Source organism: Eschrichtius robustus, chromosome 3, assembly GCF_028021215.1.
Source record: "Eschrichtius robustus isolate mEscRob2 chromosome 3, mEscRob2.pri, whole genome shotgun sequence".
Classification (NCBI taxonomy): domain Eukaryota; kingdom Metazoa; phylum Chordata; class Mammalia; order Artiodactyla; family Eschrichtiidae; genus Eschrichtius; species Eschrichtius robustus.
Genome location: NC_090826.1, coordinates 68904967 through 68923557, shown reverse-complemented (window position 1 = coordinate 68923557; position 18591 = coordinate 68904967). Strand labels below are relative to the sequence as shown.

Below are 18591 nucleotides of genomic sequence, written 5' to 3'. Positions count from 1 at the left end.
ACAAAATTAATGCACAGAAATCTCTTGCATTCCTATACACTAATGATGAAAAATCTGAAAGTGAAATTAAGGAAACACTCCCATTTACCATTGCAACAAGAAGAATAAATACCACAGAATAAACCTTCCTAAGGAGACAAAAGACCTGTATGCAGAAAATTATAAGACACTGATGAAAGTAATTAAAGATGATACAAATAGATGGAGAGACATACCATGTTCTTGGATTGGAAGAATCAACATTGTGAAAATGACTCTACTACCCAAAGCAATCTACAGATTCAATGCAATCCCTATCAAACTACCACTGGCATTTTTCACAGAACTAGAACAAAATATTTCACAATTTGTATGGAAACACAAAAGACGCCAAATAGCCAAAGCAATCTTGAGAAAGAAAAATGGAGCTGGAGGAATCAGGCTCCCAGGCTTCAGACTGTACTACAAAGCTACAGTAATCAAGACAGTATGGTACTGGCACAAAAACAGAAATATAGATCAATGAAATGGGTTAGAAAGCCCAGAGATAAACCCATGCACATATGGTCACCTTATCTTTGATAAAGGAGGCAAGAATATACAATGGAGAAAAGACACCCTCTTCAATAAGTGGTGCTGGGAAAACTGGACAGCTACATGTAAAAAAATGAAATTTGAACCCTCCCTAACACCATACAGAAAAATAAACTCAAAATGGATTAAAGACCTAAATGTAAGTCCAGACACTATCAAATTCTTAGAGGAAAACATAGGCAGAACACACCATGACATAAATCACGCAAGATCCTTTTTGACACACCTTCTAGAGAAATAGAAATAAAAACAAAAATAAACAAATGGGACCTAATGAAACTTAAAAACTTTTGCACAGCAAAGGAAACCATGAACAAGATGAAAAGACAACCCTCAGAATGGGAGAAAATATTTGCAAATAAAGCAACTGACAAAGGATTAATCTCCAAAAATTACAAGCTGCACATGCAGCTCAATATCAAAAAAACAAACAACCCAATCCAAAAATGGTCAGAAGACCTAAATAGACATTTCTCCAAAGAAGATATACAGATTGCCTGCAAACACATGGCAAAGAATGCTCAACATCATTAATCATTAGAGAAATGTAAATCAAAACTACAATGTGATATCATCTCACACAGGTCAGAATGGCCATCATCAAAAAAATCTACAAACAATAAATGCTGGAGAGGGTGTGGAGTAAAGGGAACCCTCATACACTGTTGGTGGGAATGTAAAATGATACAGCCACTATGGAGAACAGTATGGAGGTTCCTTAAAAAACTAAAAATAGAACTAACGTACGACCCAGCAATCTCATTACTGGGCATTTCCCCTGAGAAAACCATAATTCAAAAAGTCATGTACTACAACGTTCTTTGCAGCTCTATTTACAATAGCCAGAACATGGAAGCAACCTAAGTGTCCATCAACAGATGAATGGATAAAGAAGATGTGGCACATATATACCATGGAATATTACTCAGCCATAAAATGAAACGAAATTGAGTTATTTGTAGTGAGGTGGATGGACCTAGAGTCTGTCATACAGAGTGAAGTAAGTCAGAAAGAGAAAAACAAATACCGTATGCTAACACATATATATGGAATCAAAAAAAAAAAAAAATGGTCAGGAAGCACCTAGGGCCAAGACGGGAATAAAGATGCATACCTACTAGAAAATGGACTTGAGGACACGGGGAGAGGGAAGGGTAAGCTGGGACAAAGTGAGAGAGTGGTAGTGTATATATAGACATATATACACTACCAAATGTAAAATAGATAGCTAGTGGGAAGCAGTCGCATAGCACAGGGAGATCTGCTCGGTGCTTCATGACCAGCTAGAAGGGTGGGATAGGGAGGGTGGGAGGAAGGGAGACGCAAGAGGGAAGAGATATGGGGATATATGTATATATATAACTGATTCACTTTGATATAAAGCAGAAACTAACACACCATTGTAAAGAAATTATACTCCAATAAAAACGTTTAAAAAAATGTAATTATGAATTCTGTTCTTGTCACTCTTCTAATAAACCTAGCATGTTCCTTCAAAAAAATAAAAATTAAAACAGGTTGGATAGATTTATTTGAATAATTTTTGAACAAACTGTTATAAAAGATGCATGATACTTAAAAGAGAAATAGAAATGGGTAATATTTGATAAATTAAGAGCATCTATTACTCTTAGATGTGATAAGCATATCATGGCTATGTTTAATAAAAGACACATATGACCTTATGTGTATATATATATTTATATGTATTTAAATGCATATTCATTTATGGATGAAATATTATGACTTCTCAGATCTTCTTCCAAATAATACAGGAGAGGAGAAAGTGGGTAGGCACAGATGAAACAAGATTGGCTATAAATAAAAAATTGTTGAAGCTATGCAAATGTAAATTCATTAAATTATTTTGTCCACTTTTGCATTGGTTTAACATTCTCTAAATAAATATTTCTTTTAAAGAATATTTTAAAATAAACTAAATACCTCTACAAGATAACTCTACATTAAAGAATGAAAGAAGCTTGCATGTATATAAAAATAAAGCATGCTCTGTTTCTGGATAAAAACACTGGATATGTAAAGATGTATATCAACATTCAATATACAATTTTAATGTAATTTCAATCAAAGCACCAACAAATCAAACACAAATACAAACAATCAAATAAAACACTAACAAGTTCATTTAGAAAAAGAAAAGTATATGTATAAAATAGTCCAAAACATGTGAGAAATGAATAATGAATATGACATCCAGTGGGTTATCAAGACATAATTGATTGCTATGGCAATTAAAACAATTAGACAATATGGTAATAAAAGCAATATTATAAAGGAATTGAAAAATACATTAATAGGACAAACTATAGATTGCAATAATAAATACCCATATTTAGAAGGGAAAGATACAACATTCAATAAAAGATGTTAGCACATTCGCCTATTCATTTGGAACGAGGTGAATTAATAATTAACTTAAGATCTAAATGTTTATAAAAAGGAACGGGGAAGTTTTTTAAAAGGCAGACTAAAGTAGCTTTTCTCTTTAATCTCTACCTTCCTCTTGCCTGGAACACCAACGGTGTTTAGCATGAACATCTTGAAGAACATAAAGATGAAACCACATGTCTTAGTCAGCTTGGGCTGCTATAACAAGTTACCGTATTGGGTTACTTAAACAACAAATTTTTATTTCTCATAGTTCTGGAAACTAGGAAATCCAAGATCAAGGTGCTGGTAAATTTTGTGTGTGGTTAGACCCTGGTGTGTAGACAGCCACCTTCTTGCTGTGTCCTCATATGGCTGCAAGAGAGGTCATCTCTCTTGTGTCCTTTCTCACAAAGGCACTAATTGCATTCATGAGGGCTTCACCATCATGACCTAATCACCTCCCAAACTTGCTCTGTCTCCAAACATCATCACACTATGGATTAAGGCTTCAACATGTGAATGGAGGGTGGCGGGCAAACATTACAACCATAGCCTTATGCTGAGGATCTCAGAACAGAAAGTCAGAAGGACACATGAAATTAATAACCTTCCACACTTGCCCAAAGCGGCCTACCTTCAAACTTTCTGTTACATAAGAAAAATCACCCTTGTGAGTAAATTGATGTAGTTAGACTTCTGTTTCACATAGCCAAAAGCAATTGAATGTATAACAACATTCAGAGTTGTTATAACAACTATGAGAGAAGAAGCCTATGGGGTGGAAGGGCCAGGCCAAGGCCTCTGCAAAAATAGACTGGGCACGAAGGAAAAGAAAAAAAGATGATGTGCCTGACGCACAGACGGTGCCTGTGGCCTCTTCTGCGACTGGAGACGAGGAGCGTGTGTTCACAGTGATAGCCAGAGCTTCCTCCTGCTTGCTGTGGTTTATCTCCATGAGTTAGAAAACTAGGAAGAAAAGAGTAACGGATTACAGAAAACAATCCCTAGATGATGCTCCCTTTTAAACGGTACAAAAGAGAGGAGGAGAGAAGATGGCGGAAGAGTAAGACGCGGAGATCACCTTCCTTCCCACAGATACAGTAGAAATACATCTACACGTGGAACTGCTCCTACAGAACACCCACTGAACGCTGGCAGAAAACGTCCGACCTCCAAAAAGGCAAGAAACTCCCCCCGTACTTGGGTAGGGCAAAAGAAAAAAGAAATAACAGAGACAAAAGAATAGGGACGGCACCTGCACCAGTGGGAGGGAGCTGTGAAGGAGGAAAGATTTCCACGCACTAGGAAGCCCCTTCGCGGGCAGAGACTGCGGGTGGCAGAGGGGGGAAGCTTCGGAGCCACGGAGGAGAGCACAGCCACAGGGGTGCGGAGGGCAAAGCGGAGAGGTTCCCGCACGGAGGAGCGGTGCCGACCAGCACTCTCCAGCCCGAGAGGCTTCTCTGCTCCCCCGCCGGGGCGGGCGGGGGCTGGGAGCTGAGGCTCGGGCTTCGGTTGGATCGCAGGGAGAGGACTGGGATTGGCGGAGTGAACACAGCCTGAAGGGGTTAGCGCACCACAGCTAGCCGGGAGGGAGTCCGAGAAAAAGTCTGCAGCTGCCAAAGAGGCAAGAGACTTTTTCTTCCCTCTTTGTTTCCTGGTGCGCGAGGAGAGGGGATTCAGAGCGCCGCCTAAACAAACTTCAGAGACAGGCGCGAGCCGCAGCTAACAACGCGGATCCCACAGCAACAGGGGCGCAGAGGAAAAAGCAGAGAGACTCCCGCACAGAGGCTCGGCGCCGAGCAGCGCTCACCAGCCCGAGAGGCTTGTCTGCTCACCCGCCGGGGCGGGCGGGGCTGGGAGCTGAGGCTCGGGCTTCGGTCGGATCGCAGGGAGAGGACTGGGGCTGGCAGCGTGAACACAGCCTAAAGGGGTTAGCGCACCACAGCTGGCTGGGAGGGAGACCGGGAAAAGGTCTGCAGCTGCCGAAGAGGCAAGAGACTTTTTCTTGCCTCTTTGTTTCGCTGCGCGCAAGGAGAGGGGATGCAGAGCGCCGGCTAAACGAACTCCAGAGAAGGGCGCTAGCCGCGGCGATCAGCGCGGACCCCAGAGACGGGTGTGAGACGCTGGGGCTGCTGCTGCCGCCTCCAAAAACCCTGTGTGTGAGCACAGGTCACTCTCCACACCGCCCCTCCCGGGAGCCGGTGCAGCCCGCCACTGCCAGGGTCCCGTGATCCCCGGACAAATTCCCCGGGAGAACGCACTGTGCGCCTCAGGCTGGTGCAACGTCACGCCGGCCTCTGCTGCCGCAGGCTCGCCCCGCCTCCTCCGTACCCCTCCCTCCCCGCGGCCTGAGTGAGCCAGCGCCCCCGAAGCAGCTGCTCCTTTAACCCCGTTCTGTCTGGGCAGGGAATAGACGCCCTCAGGCGACCTACACGCAGAGGCGGGTCCAAATCCAAAGCTGAACCCCAGGAGCTGTGTGAACAGGGAAGAGAAGGGGAAATCTCTCCCAGCAGCCTCAGAAGCAGCGGATTAAAACTCCACAAACAACTTGATGTGCCTGCATCTGTTGAATACCTGAATAGACAACGAATCATCCCAAATTCAGGAGGTGGACTTTGGGAGCAGGATATATTAATTTTTCCCCTGTTCCTTTTTTTTTGTGAGTGTATATGTATATGCTTCTGGGTGAGATTTTCTCTGTATAGCTTTCCTTTACAATAGCTTTATTTTGCTTCACTATATTATAGCCTCTTTCTTTCTTTCTTTCTTTCTTTCTATTTTTTCTCCCTTTTACTCTGAGCCGTGTGGACGAAAGGCTCTTGGTGCTCCAGCCAGGCATCAGGGCCGTGCCTCTGAGGTGGGAGAGCCAACTTCAGGACACTGGTCCACAAGAGACCTCCCAGCTCCACGTAATACCAAACGGTAAAAATCTCTCAGAGATCTCTATCTCAACATCAAGACCCAGCATCACTCAATGACCAGCAAGCTACAGTGCTGAACACCTTATGCCAAACAACTAGCAAGACAGGAACACAGCCCCATCCATTAGCAGAGAGGCTGCCTAAAATCATAATAAGGCCACAGACACCCCAAAATACACCACCAGATGTGGATGTGCCCACCAGAAAGACAAGATCCAGCCTCATCCACCAGAGCTCAGGCACTAGTTCCCTACACCAGGAAGCCTACACAACCCACTGAACCAACCTTAGCCACTGGGGACAGATACCAAAAACAACGGGAACTACAAACCTGCAGTCTGTGAAAAGGAGACCCCAAACACAGTAAGATAAGCAAAATGAGACAACAGAAAAACACACAGCAGATGAAGGAGCAGGGTCAAAACACACCAGACTTAACAAATGAAGAGGAAATAGGTAGTCTACCTGAAAAAGAATTCAGAATAATGATAGTAAGGATGATCCAAAATCTTGGAAATAGAATAGACAAAATGCAAGAAACATTTAACAAGGACGTAGAAGAACTAAAGAGGAACCAAGCAATGATGAAAAGCACAATAAATGAAATTAAAAATACTCTAGATGGGATCAATAGCAGAATAACTGAGGCAGAAGAAAGGATAAGTGACCTGGAAGATAAAATGGTGGAAATAACTACTACAGAGCAGGATAAAGAAAAAAGAATGAAAAGAACTGAGGACACTCTCAGAGACCTCTGGGACAACATTAAACGCACCAACATTCGAATTATAGGGGTCCCAGAAGAAGAAGAGAAAAAGAAAGGGACTGAGAAAATATTTGAAGAGATTATAGTTGAAAACTTCCCTAATATGGGAAAGGAAATAGTTAATCAAGTCCTGGAAGCACAGAGAGTCCCATACAGGATAAACCCAAGGAGAAACACGCCAAGACACATAGTAATCAAACTGTCAAAAATTAAATATAAGGAAAACATATTAAAGGCAGCAAGGGAAAAACAACAAATAACACACAAGGGAATCCCCATAAGGTTAACATCTGATCTTTCAGCAGAAACTCTGCAAGCCAGAAGGGAGTGGCAGGATATACTTAAAGTGATGAAGGAGAAAAACCTACAACCAAGATTACTCTACCCAGCAAGGATCTCATTCAGATTCGATGGAGAAATTAAAACCTTTACAGACAAGCAAAACTGAGAGAGTTCAGCACCACCAAACCAGCTTTACAACAAATGCTAAAGGAACTTCTCTAGGCAAGAAACACAAGAGAAGGAAAACACCTACAATAACAAACCCAAAACATTTAAGAAAATAGGAATAGGAACATACATATCGATAATTACCTTGAATGTAAATGGATTAAATGCCCCCACCAAAAGACACAGGCTGGCTGAATGGATACAAAAACAAGACCCATATATATGCTGTCTACAAGAGACCCACTTCAGACTTAGGGACACATACAGACTGAAAGTGAGGGGATGGAAAAAGATATTCCATGCAAATGGAAATCAAAAGAAAGCTGGAGTAGCAATTCTCATATCAGACAAAATAGACTTTAAAATAAAGACTATTACAAGAGACAAAGAAGGACACTACATAATGATCAAGGGATCGATCCAAGAGGAAGCTATAACAATTGTAAATATTTATGCACCCAACATAGGAGCACCTCAATACATAAGGCAAATACTAACAGCCATAAAAGGGGAAATAGACAGCAACACAATCATAGTAGGGGACTTTAACACCCTACTTTCACCAATGGACAGATCATCCAAAATGAAAATAAATATGGAAGCACAAGCTTTAAATGATACATTAAACAAGATGGACTTAATTGATATTTATAGGACATTCTACCCAAAAACAACAGAATACACATTTTTCTCAAGTGCTCATGGAACATTCTCCAGGATAGATCATATCTTGGGTCACAAATCAAGCCTTGGTAAATTTAAGAAAGTTGAAATCGTATCAAGTATCTTTTCCGACCACAACGCTATGAGACTAGATATCAATTACAGGAAAAGATCTGTAAAAAATACAAACACATGGAGGCTACACAATACACTACTTAATAACGAAGTGATTACTGAAGAAATCAAAGGGGAAATCAAAAAATACCTAGAAACAAATGACAATGGAGATACGACGACCCAAAACCTATGGGACGCAGCAAAAGCAGTGCTAAGAGGGAAGTTTATAGCAATACAAGCCTACCTCAAGAAACAGGAAACATCTCGAATAAACAACCTAACCTTGCACCTGAAGCAATTAGAGAAAGAAGAACAAAAAAACCCCAAAGCCAGCAGAAGGAAAGAAATTATAAAGATCAGGTCAGAAATAAATGAAAAAGAAATGAAGGAAACAATAGCAAAAATCAATGAAACTAAAAGCTGGTTCTTTGAGAAGATAAACAAAATTGATAAACCATTAGCCAGACTCATCAAGTGAAAAAGGGAGAAGACTCAGATCAATAGAATTAGAAATGAAAAAGAAGTAACCACTGACACTGCAGAAATACAAAAGATCATGAGAGATTACTACAAGCAACTCTATGCCAATAAAATGGACAACCTGGAAGAAATGGACAGATTCTTAGAAATGCACAAACTGCTGAGACTGAACCAGGAAGAAATAGAAAATATGAACAGACCAATCACAAGCACTGAAATTGAAACTGTGATTAAAAACCTTCCAACAAACAAAAGCCCAGGACCAGATGGCTTCACAGGTGAATTCTATCAAACATTTAGAGACGAGCTAACACCTATCCTTCTCAAACTCTTCCAAAATATTGCAGAGGGAGGAACACTCCCAAACTCATTCTACGAGGCCACCATCACCCTGATACCAAAACCAGACAAAGATGTCACAAAGAAAGAAAACTACAGGCCAATATCACTGATGAACATAGATGCAAAAATCCTCAACAAAATACTAGCAAACAGAATCCAACAGCACATTAAAAGGATCATACACCATGATCAAGTGGGGTTTATCCCAGGAATGCAAGGATTCTTCAATATACGCAAATCAATCAACATGATACACCATATTAACAAATTGAAGGAGAAAAACCATATGATCATCTCAATAGATGCAGAGAAAGCTTTTGACAAAATTCAACACCCATTTATGATAAAAGCTCTGCAGAAAGTAGGCATAGAGGGAACTTTCCTCAACATAATAAAGGCCATATATGAGAAACCCACAGCCAACATTGTCCTCAATGGTGAAAAACTGAAACCATTTCCACTAAGATCAGGAACAAGACAAGGTTGCCCACTCTCAACACTATTATTCAACATAGTTTTGGAAGTGTTAGCCACAGCAATCAGAGAAGACAAAGAAATAAAAGGAATCCAAATCGGAAAAGAAGAAGTAAAGCTGTCACTATTTGCAGATGACATGATACTATACATAGAGAATCCTAAAGATGCTACCAGAAAACTCCTAGAGCTAATCAATGAATTTGGTAAAGAAGCAGGATACAAAATAAATGCACAGAAATCTCTTGCATTTCTATACACTAATGACGAAAAATCTGAAAGTGAAATTAAGAAAACACTCCCGTTTACCATTGCAACAAAAAGAATAAAATATCTAGGAATAAACCTACCTAAGGAGACAAAAGACCTGTATGCAGAAAATTATAAGACAGTGATGAAAGAAATTAAAGATGATACAAATAGATGGAGAGATATACCATGTTCCTGGATTGGAAGAATCAACATTGTGAAAATGACTCTACTACCCAAAGCAATCTACAGATTCAATGCAATCCCTATCAAACTACCACTGGCATTTTTCACAGAACTAGAACAAAAAATTTCACAATTTGTATGGAAACACCAAAGACCCCGAATAGCCAAAGCGATCTTGAGAACGAAAAATGGAGCTGGGGGAATCAGGCTCCCTGACTTCAGACTATATTACAAAGCTTCAGTAATCAAGACAGTTTGGTACTGGCACAAAAACAGAAATATAGATCAATGGAACAGGATAGAAAGCCCGGAGATAAACCCACACACATATGGTCACCTTATCTTTGATAAAGGAGGCAATCATATACAGTGGAGAAAAGACAGCCTCTTCAATAAGTGGTGCTGGGAAAATTGGACAGGTACATGTAAAAGTATGAAATTAGAACACTCCCTGACACCATGCACAAAAATAAACTCAAAATGGATTAAAGACCTAAGTGTAAGGGCAGACACTATCAAACTCTTAGAGGAAAACATAGGCAGAACACTCTATGACATACAGCACAGCAAGATTCTTTTTGACCCAGCTCCCAGAGAAATGGAAATAAGAACACAAATAAACAAATGGGACCTAATGAAACTTAAAAGCTTTTGCACAGCAAAGGAAACCATAAACAAGACCAAAAGACAACCATCAGAATGGGAGAAAATATTTGCAAATGAAGCAACTGACAAAGGATTAATCTCCAAGATTTACAAGCAGCTCATGCAGCTCAATAACAAAAAAACCAACAACCCAATCGAAAAATGGGCAGAAGACCTAAACAGACATTTCTCCAAAGAAGATATACAGATGGCCTACAGACACATGAAAGAATGCTCAACATCATTAATCATTAGAGAAATGCAAATCAAAACTACAATGAGATATCATCTCACACCGGTCAGAATGGCCATCATCAAAAAATCTAGAAACAATAAATGCTGGAGAGGGTGTGGAGGAAGGGGAACACTCTTGCACTGTTGGTGGGAATGTAAATTGATACAGCCACTATGGAGAACAGTATGGAGGTTCCTGAAAAAACTACAAATAGAACTACCATACGACCCAGCAATCCCACTACTGGGCATATACCCTGAGAAAACCATAGGTCAAAAAGAGTCATGTACCAAAATGTTCATTGCAGCTCTATTTACAATAGCCAGGACATGGAAGCAACCTAAATGTCCATCGACAGATGAATGGATAAAGAAGATGTGGCACATATATACAATGGAATATTACTCAGCCATAAAAAGAAATGAAATGGAGGTATTTGTAATGAGGTGGATGGAGTTAGAGTCTGTCATACAGAGTGAAGTAAGTCAGAAAGAGAAAAACAAATACAGTATGCTAACACATATATACGGAATCTAAGGAAAAAAAAAAATAAAGGCCATGAAGAACCTAGTGGCAAGACGGGAATAAAGACACAGACCTACTAGAGAATCGACGTGAGGATATGCGGAGGGGGTGGGGTGAGATGTGACAGGGTAGGAGAGTGTCATGGACATATATACACTACCAAATGTAAAATAGATAACTAGTGGGAAGCAGCCGCATAGCACAGGGAGATCAGCTCGGTGCTTTGTGACCACCTAGAGGGGTGGGATGGGGAGGGTGGGAGGGAGGGAGATGCAAGAGGGAAGAGAAATGGGAACATATTGTATATGTATAACTGATTCACTTTGTTATAAAGCAGAAGCTAACACACCATTGTAAGGCAATTATACTTCAATAAAGATGTTTAAAAAAAAAAAAAAGAAGCCTATGGATGTTTTAATTCTTTATAAAATAAAATATCAAAAAGCAGAAAAATATCTTGAACAAGTGTAGTTTAATAAAATAATGCCAGTGCACTAAACTAGAGTCTAATATTGTCGATAGTGGGCAAAAATAAACATTTCAAGTATCAATTATACTTTCTCAGTAATTAGCCAAATCTTACCTGGTATCTGTCAGGAATGCAGCCTTCTAAGATATAGGGTATGTCATCCATGTGCAGCCCTTCTTCTTTCTCACTCAGCCCCATTGAGTCACACAGAATAAATGGCAGGGTGTTGCCATCCTTCCCGTCCTTAATGAAATATGTTCTGTACTGCAGAGGAAAAAAAAGTGACTTTAATAGTTCATTTTCTAAAAAACTGTAAATTGAAATGAAGTCTACATGTACTGAAATTGATCAGCAAAAGACTTTTCAAATATAATTAACTTGAACAAAGAAGCAAAGGCTGAGTGACCTAGAACAGACTCACCTTTTCAGATACCCCGGTTGTCTTAGACCCCACCAAAGCCTGGTTTGTTACATGGCCTCGGAAAACAGACTTCACTGAGTTGAAAAAGCTAGACTTCCCGGCTCCAATTGGACCCAAAAGCAGAATTCGTACTTGGCGAACCCGGCCTCCATATGGTTCGTAAGATCTTATAGCAGTCAATAAGCTCTCCCTGAGCCTGTTTAGACAAGACAATTTTAACAGTTGACTAAGGTTAGGTCACAAGACTCTACCATAAATTTCCCTAGAATTCAGTCTCTTTTCTCATATGTTATTATTTATTTTTGATTAGCATCTTGTATTAAAAGACATGAAAATATCCTATCTCAAATCCTATTGTAAAAGAAGTAAAAGTAACAGTTTTAACTAAAGCCAATCAGACATAAAACCTTTCAGATTTAAGCATATATAAACCTTGGAATAAACAGCAATTATGTTAAACATGAAGATAAATTATCAATAATAAACTTCAAAAACCACAATGTAATACGTGACTTTTGAGGTTTATAGAAGTAGAAAATTTCTAACATGTCCTTGAAGTTCATGATAGGTATTCCCCACCTGCCAACCACCCCTGCCCTGAAGTAGTTGAAACCAACCATAGCTGTAAGAATTCTAAGGAAAAGTGTAGACATTCAGCCAAATAATTATTTCCTTTCAAGTATATAAAAACATTAGAAATGTCTTTCATCCACTTAGTGTTCTTTTTGTTTTAACATTACTCTTAAGAAATATTTTATGATTATAAATATAACTTGTTCTTGGTGATCCACAAGTTATCTGCTATAATTTGCGCTACGAATTTTATTGACAAAACCTATAATAGAATAAGTCTAAGATAATGAATAGAATAATAGAACATTAAGAACATTGACTTACTCAGTGAGCCCATCCATCCTCCTTTTGTCCAATAAATCTAGAGAAATAATCAAAGAATAATGAAGATTACAAGTTGTTGAATGACTGGCACTGAATGAATGCCATGATTTCACTAGGAAAAAATATAAAAATAGCCTTTCTGTAGGAACAGTGCAGTATGATGAAAAGCAAGTGGAGAAAATTATGGGAAATCTTAACATATTTCATTTGAAGAGTCCAGAGCTAGACTCAATGTAGGCGCTGCAAGACTATAGCGTCAGCAGATCTTTTCTCACCAAATTACTCAGCAGTAGTGGGTGGCCCACTCCAACATGAGAGATGAGGGCTGGAGTCCTCTCTGAATCAGAGAAGCAAGGTCTAGAGGCATGCACAGGTTAGGGAAAGACTGGAAACACTCTAAAATATTTTCTCCTCCGTAAATCCAATAGGTCTGAAAGGGATAATGAGCAAGGACACACAAATCAAAAAACCACAGCACCAGATTTTCTCCAAAACCTACTGTCAACAATTGGGCTTCCTGGAACTTCCAATCCAATTGATTTTCTTCTTGGTGCAGAAGAGAATGTAGTACTTGTGCATAGCCAATCAGAGCACAGTGAGTGGTTCAGGGGTGGGCTTAGGTCTTCATTTGAACCAAGGAGACTCAGGTCCAGACTTCTTTTGTTTCTTGGAAAGATATAATTTTTTTTTTATATATATAAATTTATTTATTTATTTGTTTGTTTTTTGGTTTTTTTAAAATTTTTGGCTGTGTTTGGTCACCCTTGCTGTGTGCAGGCTTTCTATAGTTGCAGTAAGCGGGGGCTACTCTTCGTTGTGGTGCATAGGCTTCTCATTGTGGTGGCTTCTCTTGTTGTGGAGCACGGGCTCTAGGCACACAGGCTTCAGTAGCTGTGGCATGTGGGCTCAGTAGTTGTGGCTTGCAGGCTCTTGAGCGCAGGCTCAGTAGTTGTGGTGCACGAGCTTAGCTGCTCCGCGGCATGTGGGATCATCCCGGACCAGGGCTCGAACACGTGTCCCTTGCATTGGCAGGCAGATTCTTAACCACTGCACCACCAGGGAAGCCCCGGAAAGAGATACTCTTTTATGGTGGATTTAAAACTGAAAGGATTAGGTGTAGTGATGCTGGTAATTCTCTAAACAACAAAAAAATAATACTATGTGGAACATTTATAAATATAGCTGTAGGTATGGTTACAAAGAAAGCCTCTTTAAATTACCAAAAGGAGAAATAGTGAAGAACTGCATTCAATGACTGCAATATAATAAAACTGGAAAAGAACAAGTGTAAACAAAGAGAAGGGCAACCTCTTAGGATTTTACAAATCACCTTTTAGATACTTTAACATCCAAAAGGAAATTAAAAATCACAATAGTAAATATATAGGAAATAACAACAATATAAATGCTTCATATCAATCTTGGGATAAAAGTACCTTTCATGAATAACAAGAAAGAAGGAAAGAAATAGAAAAGAATAGAGGGGAACAAACCTTAGAAATATAAGAATATATTAATAACAAAAATGCAAACACAAATTCATAAATTGAAAAAAGGGATAAATTAATATGGTAATTAATTACTTTAAAATATGAAATAAATAAATTACTAACTAGTCTAACTAAAGAAAGCCAAATTGACAAAATGTCACACCACAGGTCACATACCAGAATGGCTATATATTGTAAAACCAGTGATAAAAGGTTTGGGGAAAGATTTAGAGTGACAGAAAGTCTCATACACTGCTTGTGGTAGTAGAATGGTATGACGGTGTTGGAAAACTTTATCAGTATCTACTGAAACTGAAAATACACATACCCAATGACCCAGAAATTTCATACTTATATTCTTCAAAAAATTATGTATATACATGAACCAAAAGACACACAGAAGAATATTTATAGCAGTATTATTTGTGATAGCTCCAAACTGGAAAACCCAAATGGTCACCAAAAGTGATTTGATTATTTTTTTAAAGTGTGATGGAATCATTACAATGGAATATTATATAAAAATTAAAAGGAAAAAATTACTACTACGTATAATACTATGGATGAATCACTAGGGAGTTATAAGTTAAAATAGCTGGCCTGGGATACAGTCACTTACTTTACCAGGGAAAGAAAAAAAAGAAGTGACTGGGACTAATTTTCTTATAAATATGCTAATAACCTTGTCTCCTGGGAAATAAACTAATGATATTTGCTACAAGGAGAGTACTTATCTCTTGAATGTCTTTGACAGGATGTTCCTGGCTAAGAATTACTTACAGTAAATAAATCCAGATTTTATGGATTTATGAGGCATGTCTTCCTAGAAATGTCACATAAGCTGATTGTCTCAGTCTGCTCAGGCTGCTGTACATATTACCACAGTCTGGGTGGCTTAAACAACAGAAATTTACTTCTCGCATTCTGGAGGCTAAGTCCAACATCCAGATGTGGGCAAAGCAGGTTTCATTCTGAGGCCTTTCCTCTTGGCTTGTAGGAAAGTGGCTACCATCTTGCTGTGTGCTCGCAAGTCCTTTTCTTGTGGATTCGTGGGGAGAGGGAAAAACCTCCCTGGTGTCCCTTCTTATATGGAAACTTACTTTATCCCTATTAGATTAAGGTCCCATTCTTTTGACCTCACTTAAGCTTAATTACTTCCTAGAGACCCTGTCTCCATGTATACTCACACTGGAGGTTAGGGCTTCAACATGCCTTAATCGTAATTTGGGAGCCCATATCACTGTCATATAAATGTTCCATAATCTAATCACTCTTCAACATATAAGGTGGCCCACAAACTTCATTTAAAAATGCTGCCTTCTGTTCTTAACCAGAAAACATATGTCTAATATGGGAAGGAAAAAATTAGGAGCCACACAGAATATCTTAGTACTCTTCCTGACTTCTCTGAGATTTTTGATAGCCTTTATTCTTGAAATTATTAGTAAAACTTGATACTAGGTAAGACATCTGATTTGCAGAGGTCTGATTTTATAATCCAATCCCTTGTATTAGCCCAACCTCTCACACGTAATATTGAATGAAAGAGGCCAGACACAGAAGAACACACACTTTGGTATAGTTCCAGTTATATAAAATTGAAAAATAATAAGTATTAATTAATGTTAATAGGAGCCAGAATAATCGTTACCTTTGGTTAGTAATAACTGAGAGGAGTCATAAAGGAGTCTTCTGAAACAATGGTAATAGTCTATTTCTTCATCCGAGTACTGGTTACATGACTGTGTCCAATTTATAAAAGTTTGTCAGTTGGTACACTGATCAATTGTGCATTTCGGTTTATATGTTATACTTCAATAAAAAGTTGACTTAACTGATCAGTTAGGGTCAACATCATGATGCATCCATGTAAATTTATCAGACTTCAACAACAACAAAAAGTTTTAAGCTGTTTGGGGCAGCCAGAAGAAAGATCAAATCACTCAAAGAGAAACAATAAAAAAATACTGCAAGTAAAAATAAATCTGGCCTAAGGTTTTCCACAGCAACACCAAAGCTGTGGAAACATTACAGTATCCCCCAGAATAAAATGTGATCCATGAATTATGTACTCTGCTAGTCATTTAAGTATAAAAACCACAATTAGTTTGGAAACATAAATGATCAGGGAATACTACTCCCAGGAACCCCTCTTTTAAGTGGATAGATATAAACAAGTATTTCGTAGAAGAAATATAAATAACCAATACACATAGACTCATTAACAATCAGAGATAAGCAAAAACTAAATGAGAAACCATCTTTTGACCATCAAATTGGTGAAGATTCTAAATATTGATAGTAGCAAAGACCGGCAAGGATACAGGGAAAGAGTCATTTCTATAACACTCCTGGGGATAGCGCAGACAACTGAAGCTTTTGAAAGGGATCTATCGAAATGCAAATGTACATAATTCTTAAACAGCAATTCCACTACCAGGAAGTTACCATAGAGAAGTATTTTTGTGCACAGTTATATGTATACAGATATTACAGGAGCATTGTTTATAACAGCAAATATAAGAAACAATTTAAATGTCCTTTAGTAAAAAAATAGGTAAATTAACTTTGGTCTTTTGATATAATGGATATAACAGGAAACTGCAGCAGAAAGGATTGAGTACCAGTCAAAAGAAGTTCAAGCTCTGGTTTCTTTTTGACAGTCTCACAATCTTCAAGTTTGCATTCTGTGCTCTCTCTCTCTCTCTCTCTTCCTTTCACACTACCGCTTCCTCCCCACCCGTTCCCCACACTCCACAGAAAACTCTGTGTATTCTACTTTTGACCATGGTTGTGTTGTAGAAAACAATTTGTGGCCAGGTTTCAGTCTGGGCCACCTGGAGTTAAGGACAAGTATAAAAGTTATTGTTCCTTACAGGAATGAGTCAGCTAGAACCCTCCAAACATAAAGAGAACTCTATATAGCGTTATCTGGTTAAACCTACCTTCACATCGAAAAACTTCACATTCCTGGAAGGCAATATAACACTGAGGTAGTCCAAGTTTGTCCATTGTATTTATGCTAATAGCCACCTCTTTTTTCTCTAGGTTTATATTGAATTCAGAATTTCTATCACTTTCACAAAACAACATAGATAGTTGAAATGGCCCTATTTTGCAATGTGAAATTGTAGTCTCTTGAAAGGCAAAAAGGATAATGAAATAGTCTTCCGGGTAGCTCTTTGGCACATATGCCCCAAGAATGTGATCTTCACTATGAATCACTGTTATAATAGGTCCTTGTTTAGAGCATCTCTGAAGCAAACTTTCACTAGAGAATTCATGGACACTGGCCTTATAGAGAAGGCTAAACTGCTTTTCTCCAAAATGATTTTGCAGCTTTTTTTCTTGCATCCATGTCAAACAAGTTGTCATTGCCATACTTCTCAATCTGGTGGAAAATCAAATACATTTTCCATTAAATATTGAAAAACAGATAATATGTACTGCCACAAAGTTTGCATTTATGCCTTTTATTTACTTTACATTACAAATGAAATGAGTAAACGGAGGGTGAATAGATAGCAAGAAAAGTCATTAGCTAGTTTTTCATTCTAAATAATTACTTTTTAAATTAAAAACAAAAAAGACTTGTTTGCAAGAGGCTGGGAAAAGTGGAAAGCAGCAAGTCATTTACCTGTTTGGAGGATCTATACAAGGGCTGAAGCTGAGAGTAGTTGCTCTCTCTGGACAGGGAGGCAGGCGCAAAGTGGGAGGAGAAAATTTCTCAGCAACCTTGAGGCTTCTGAGACTCAGATAAAAGGAAACTGAAACTCACTGTGGCCCAGCCCAGTTGGCAGTGTGCCCATTTCCCTCCAGTGAGCGAGCATAAAGGAATCCAGCTAATTTTAGATAGCGAAGTCATATAAAAATAATATTGGAAGAATCAAGGAATTGAAGTCAGCAGGAAAAAAACCTAATAGCTCGCTACCTTTTCTTAAAATGACTTTAAAAAAAAAATCTTTTAAGGAAAATTCAATCAGTTTCTGTGCATGGACATACAAGAAAGCACTGTCTATTCTACCTCCGGAAGGTATCTCAAATACATTCACTCCTCTTCATCTCTGCTATCAATGTATTCTAAACCAATATATGTAGACTGTTAAAACAGTCTCCTAAATGGTCCCTCTATTTTTCTGCTTGCCTCCTCTCCAATTCTTTCTCCTCAACAGAGCCAGTCAACTTCATTTGTAAAATACATACTAAATTATATAAATTTCACACTAAAACCCCTTCTCTGACTTCACATTGCTGGGGATCACAAACTTGTGTCGTATAGGCTGAACACAACATGCAG

General features: G+C 38.7%; 1 protein-coding gene across 1 annotated transcript in view; it reads right to left on the bottom strand.

Moving 5' to 3' along the window:
- IFI44 (interferon induced protein 44) overlaps positions 1 to 18036 on the bottom strand; it is a 28658-nt gene extending 10622 nt beyond the window's left edge. The window contains exons 1-5 of the mRNA XM_068538038.1: positions 17932 to 18036; positions 17240 to 17685; positions 12805 to 12841; positions 11908 to 12103; positions 11601 to 11750 (exon numbers count right to left, since the gene is read on the bottom strand). Coding sequence (XP_068394139.1) covers positions 11601 to 11750; positions 11908 to 12103; positions 12805 to 12841; positions 17240 to 17675 — 819 coding nt within the window. The 5' untranslated portion in view covers positions 17676 to 17685; positions 17932 to 18036. The remainder of the gene's footprint in view (positions 1 to 11600; positions 11751 to 11907; positions 12104 to 12804; positions 12842 to 17239; positions 17686 to 17931) is intronic.
- Between the last annotated feature and the right edge of the window lie 555 nt (positions 18037 to 18591).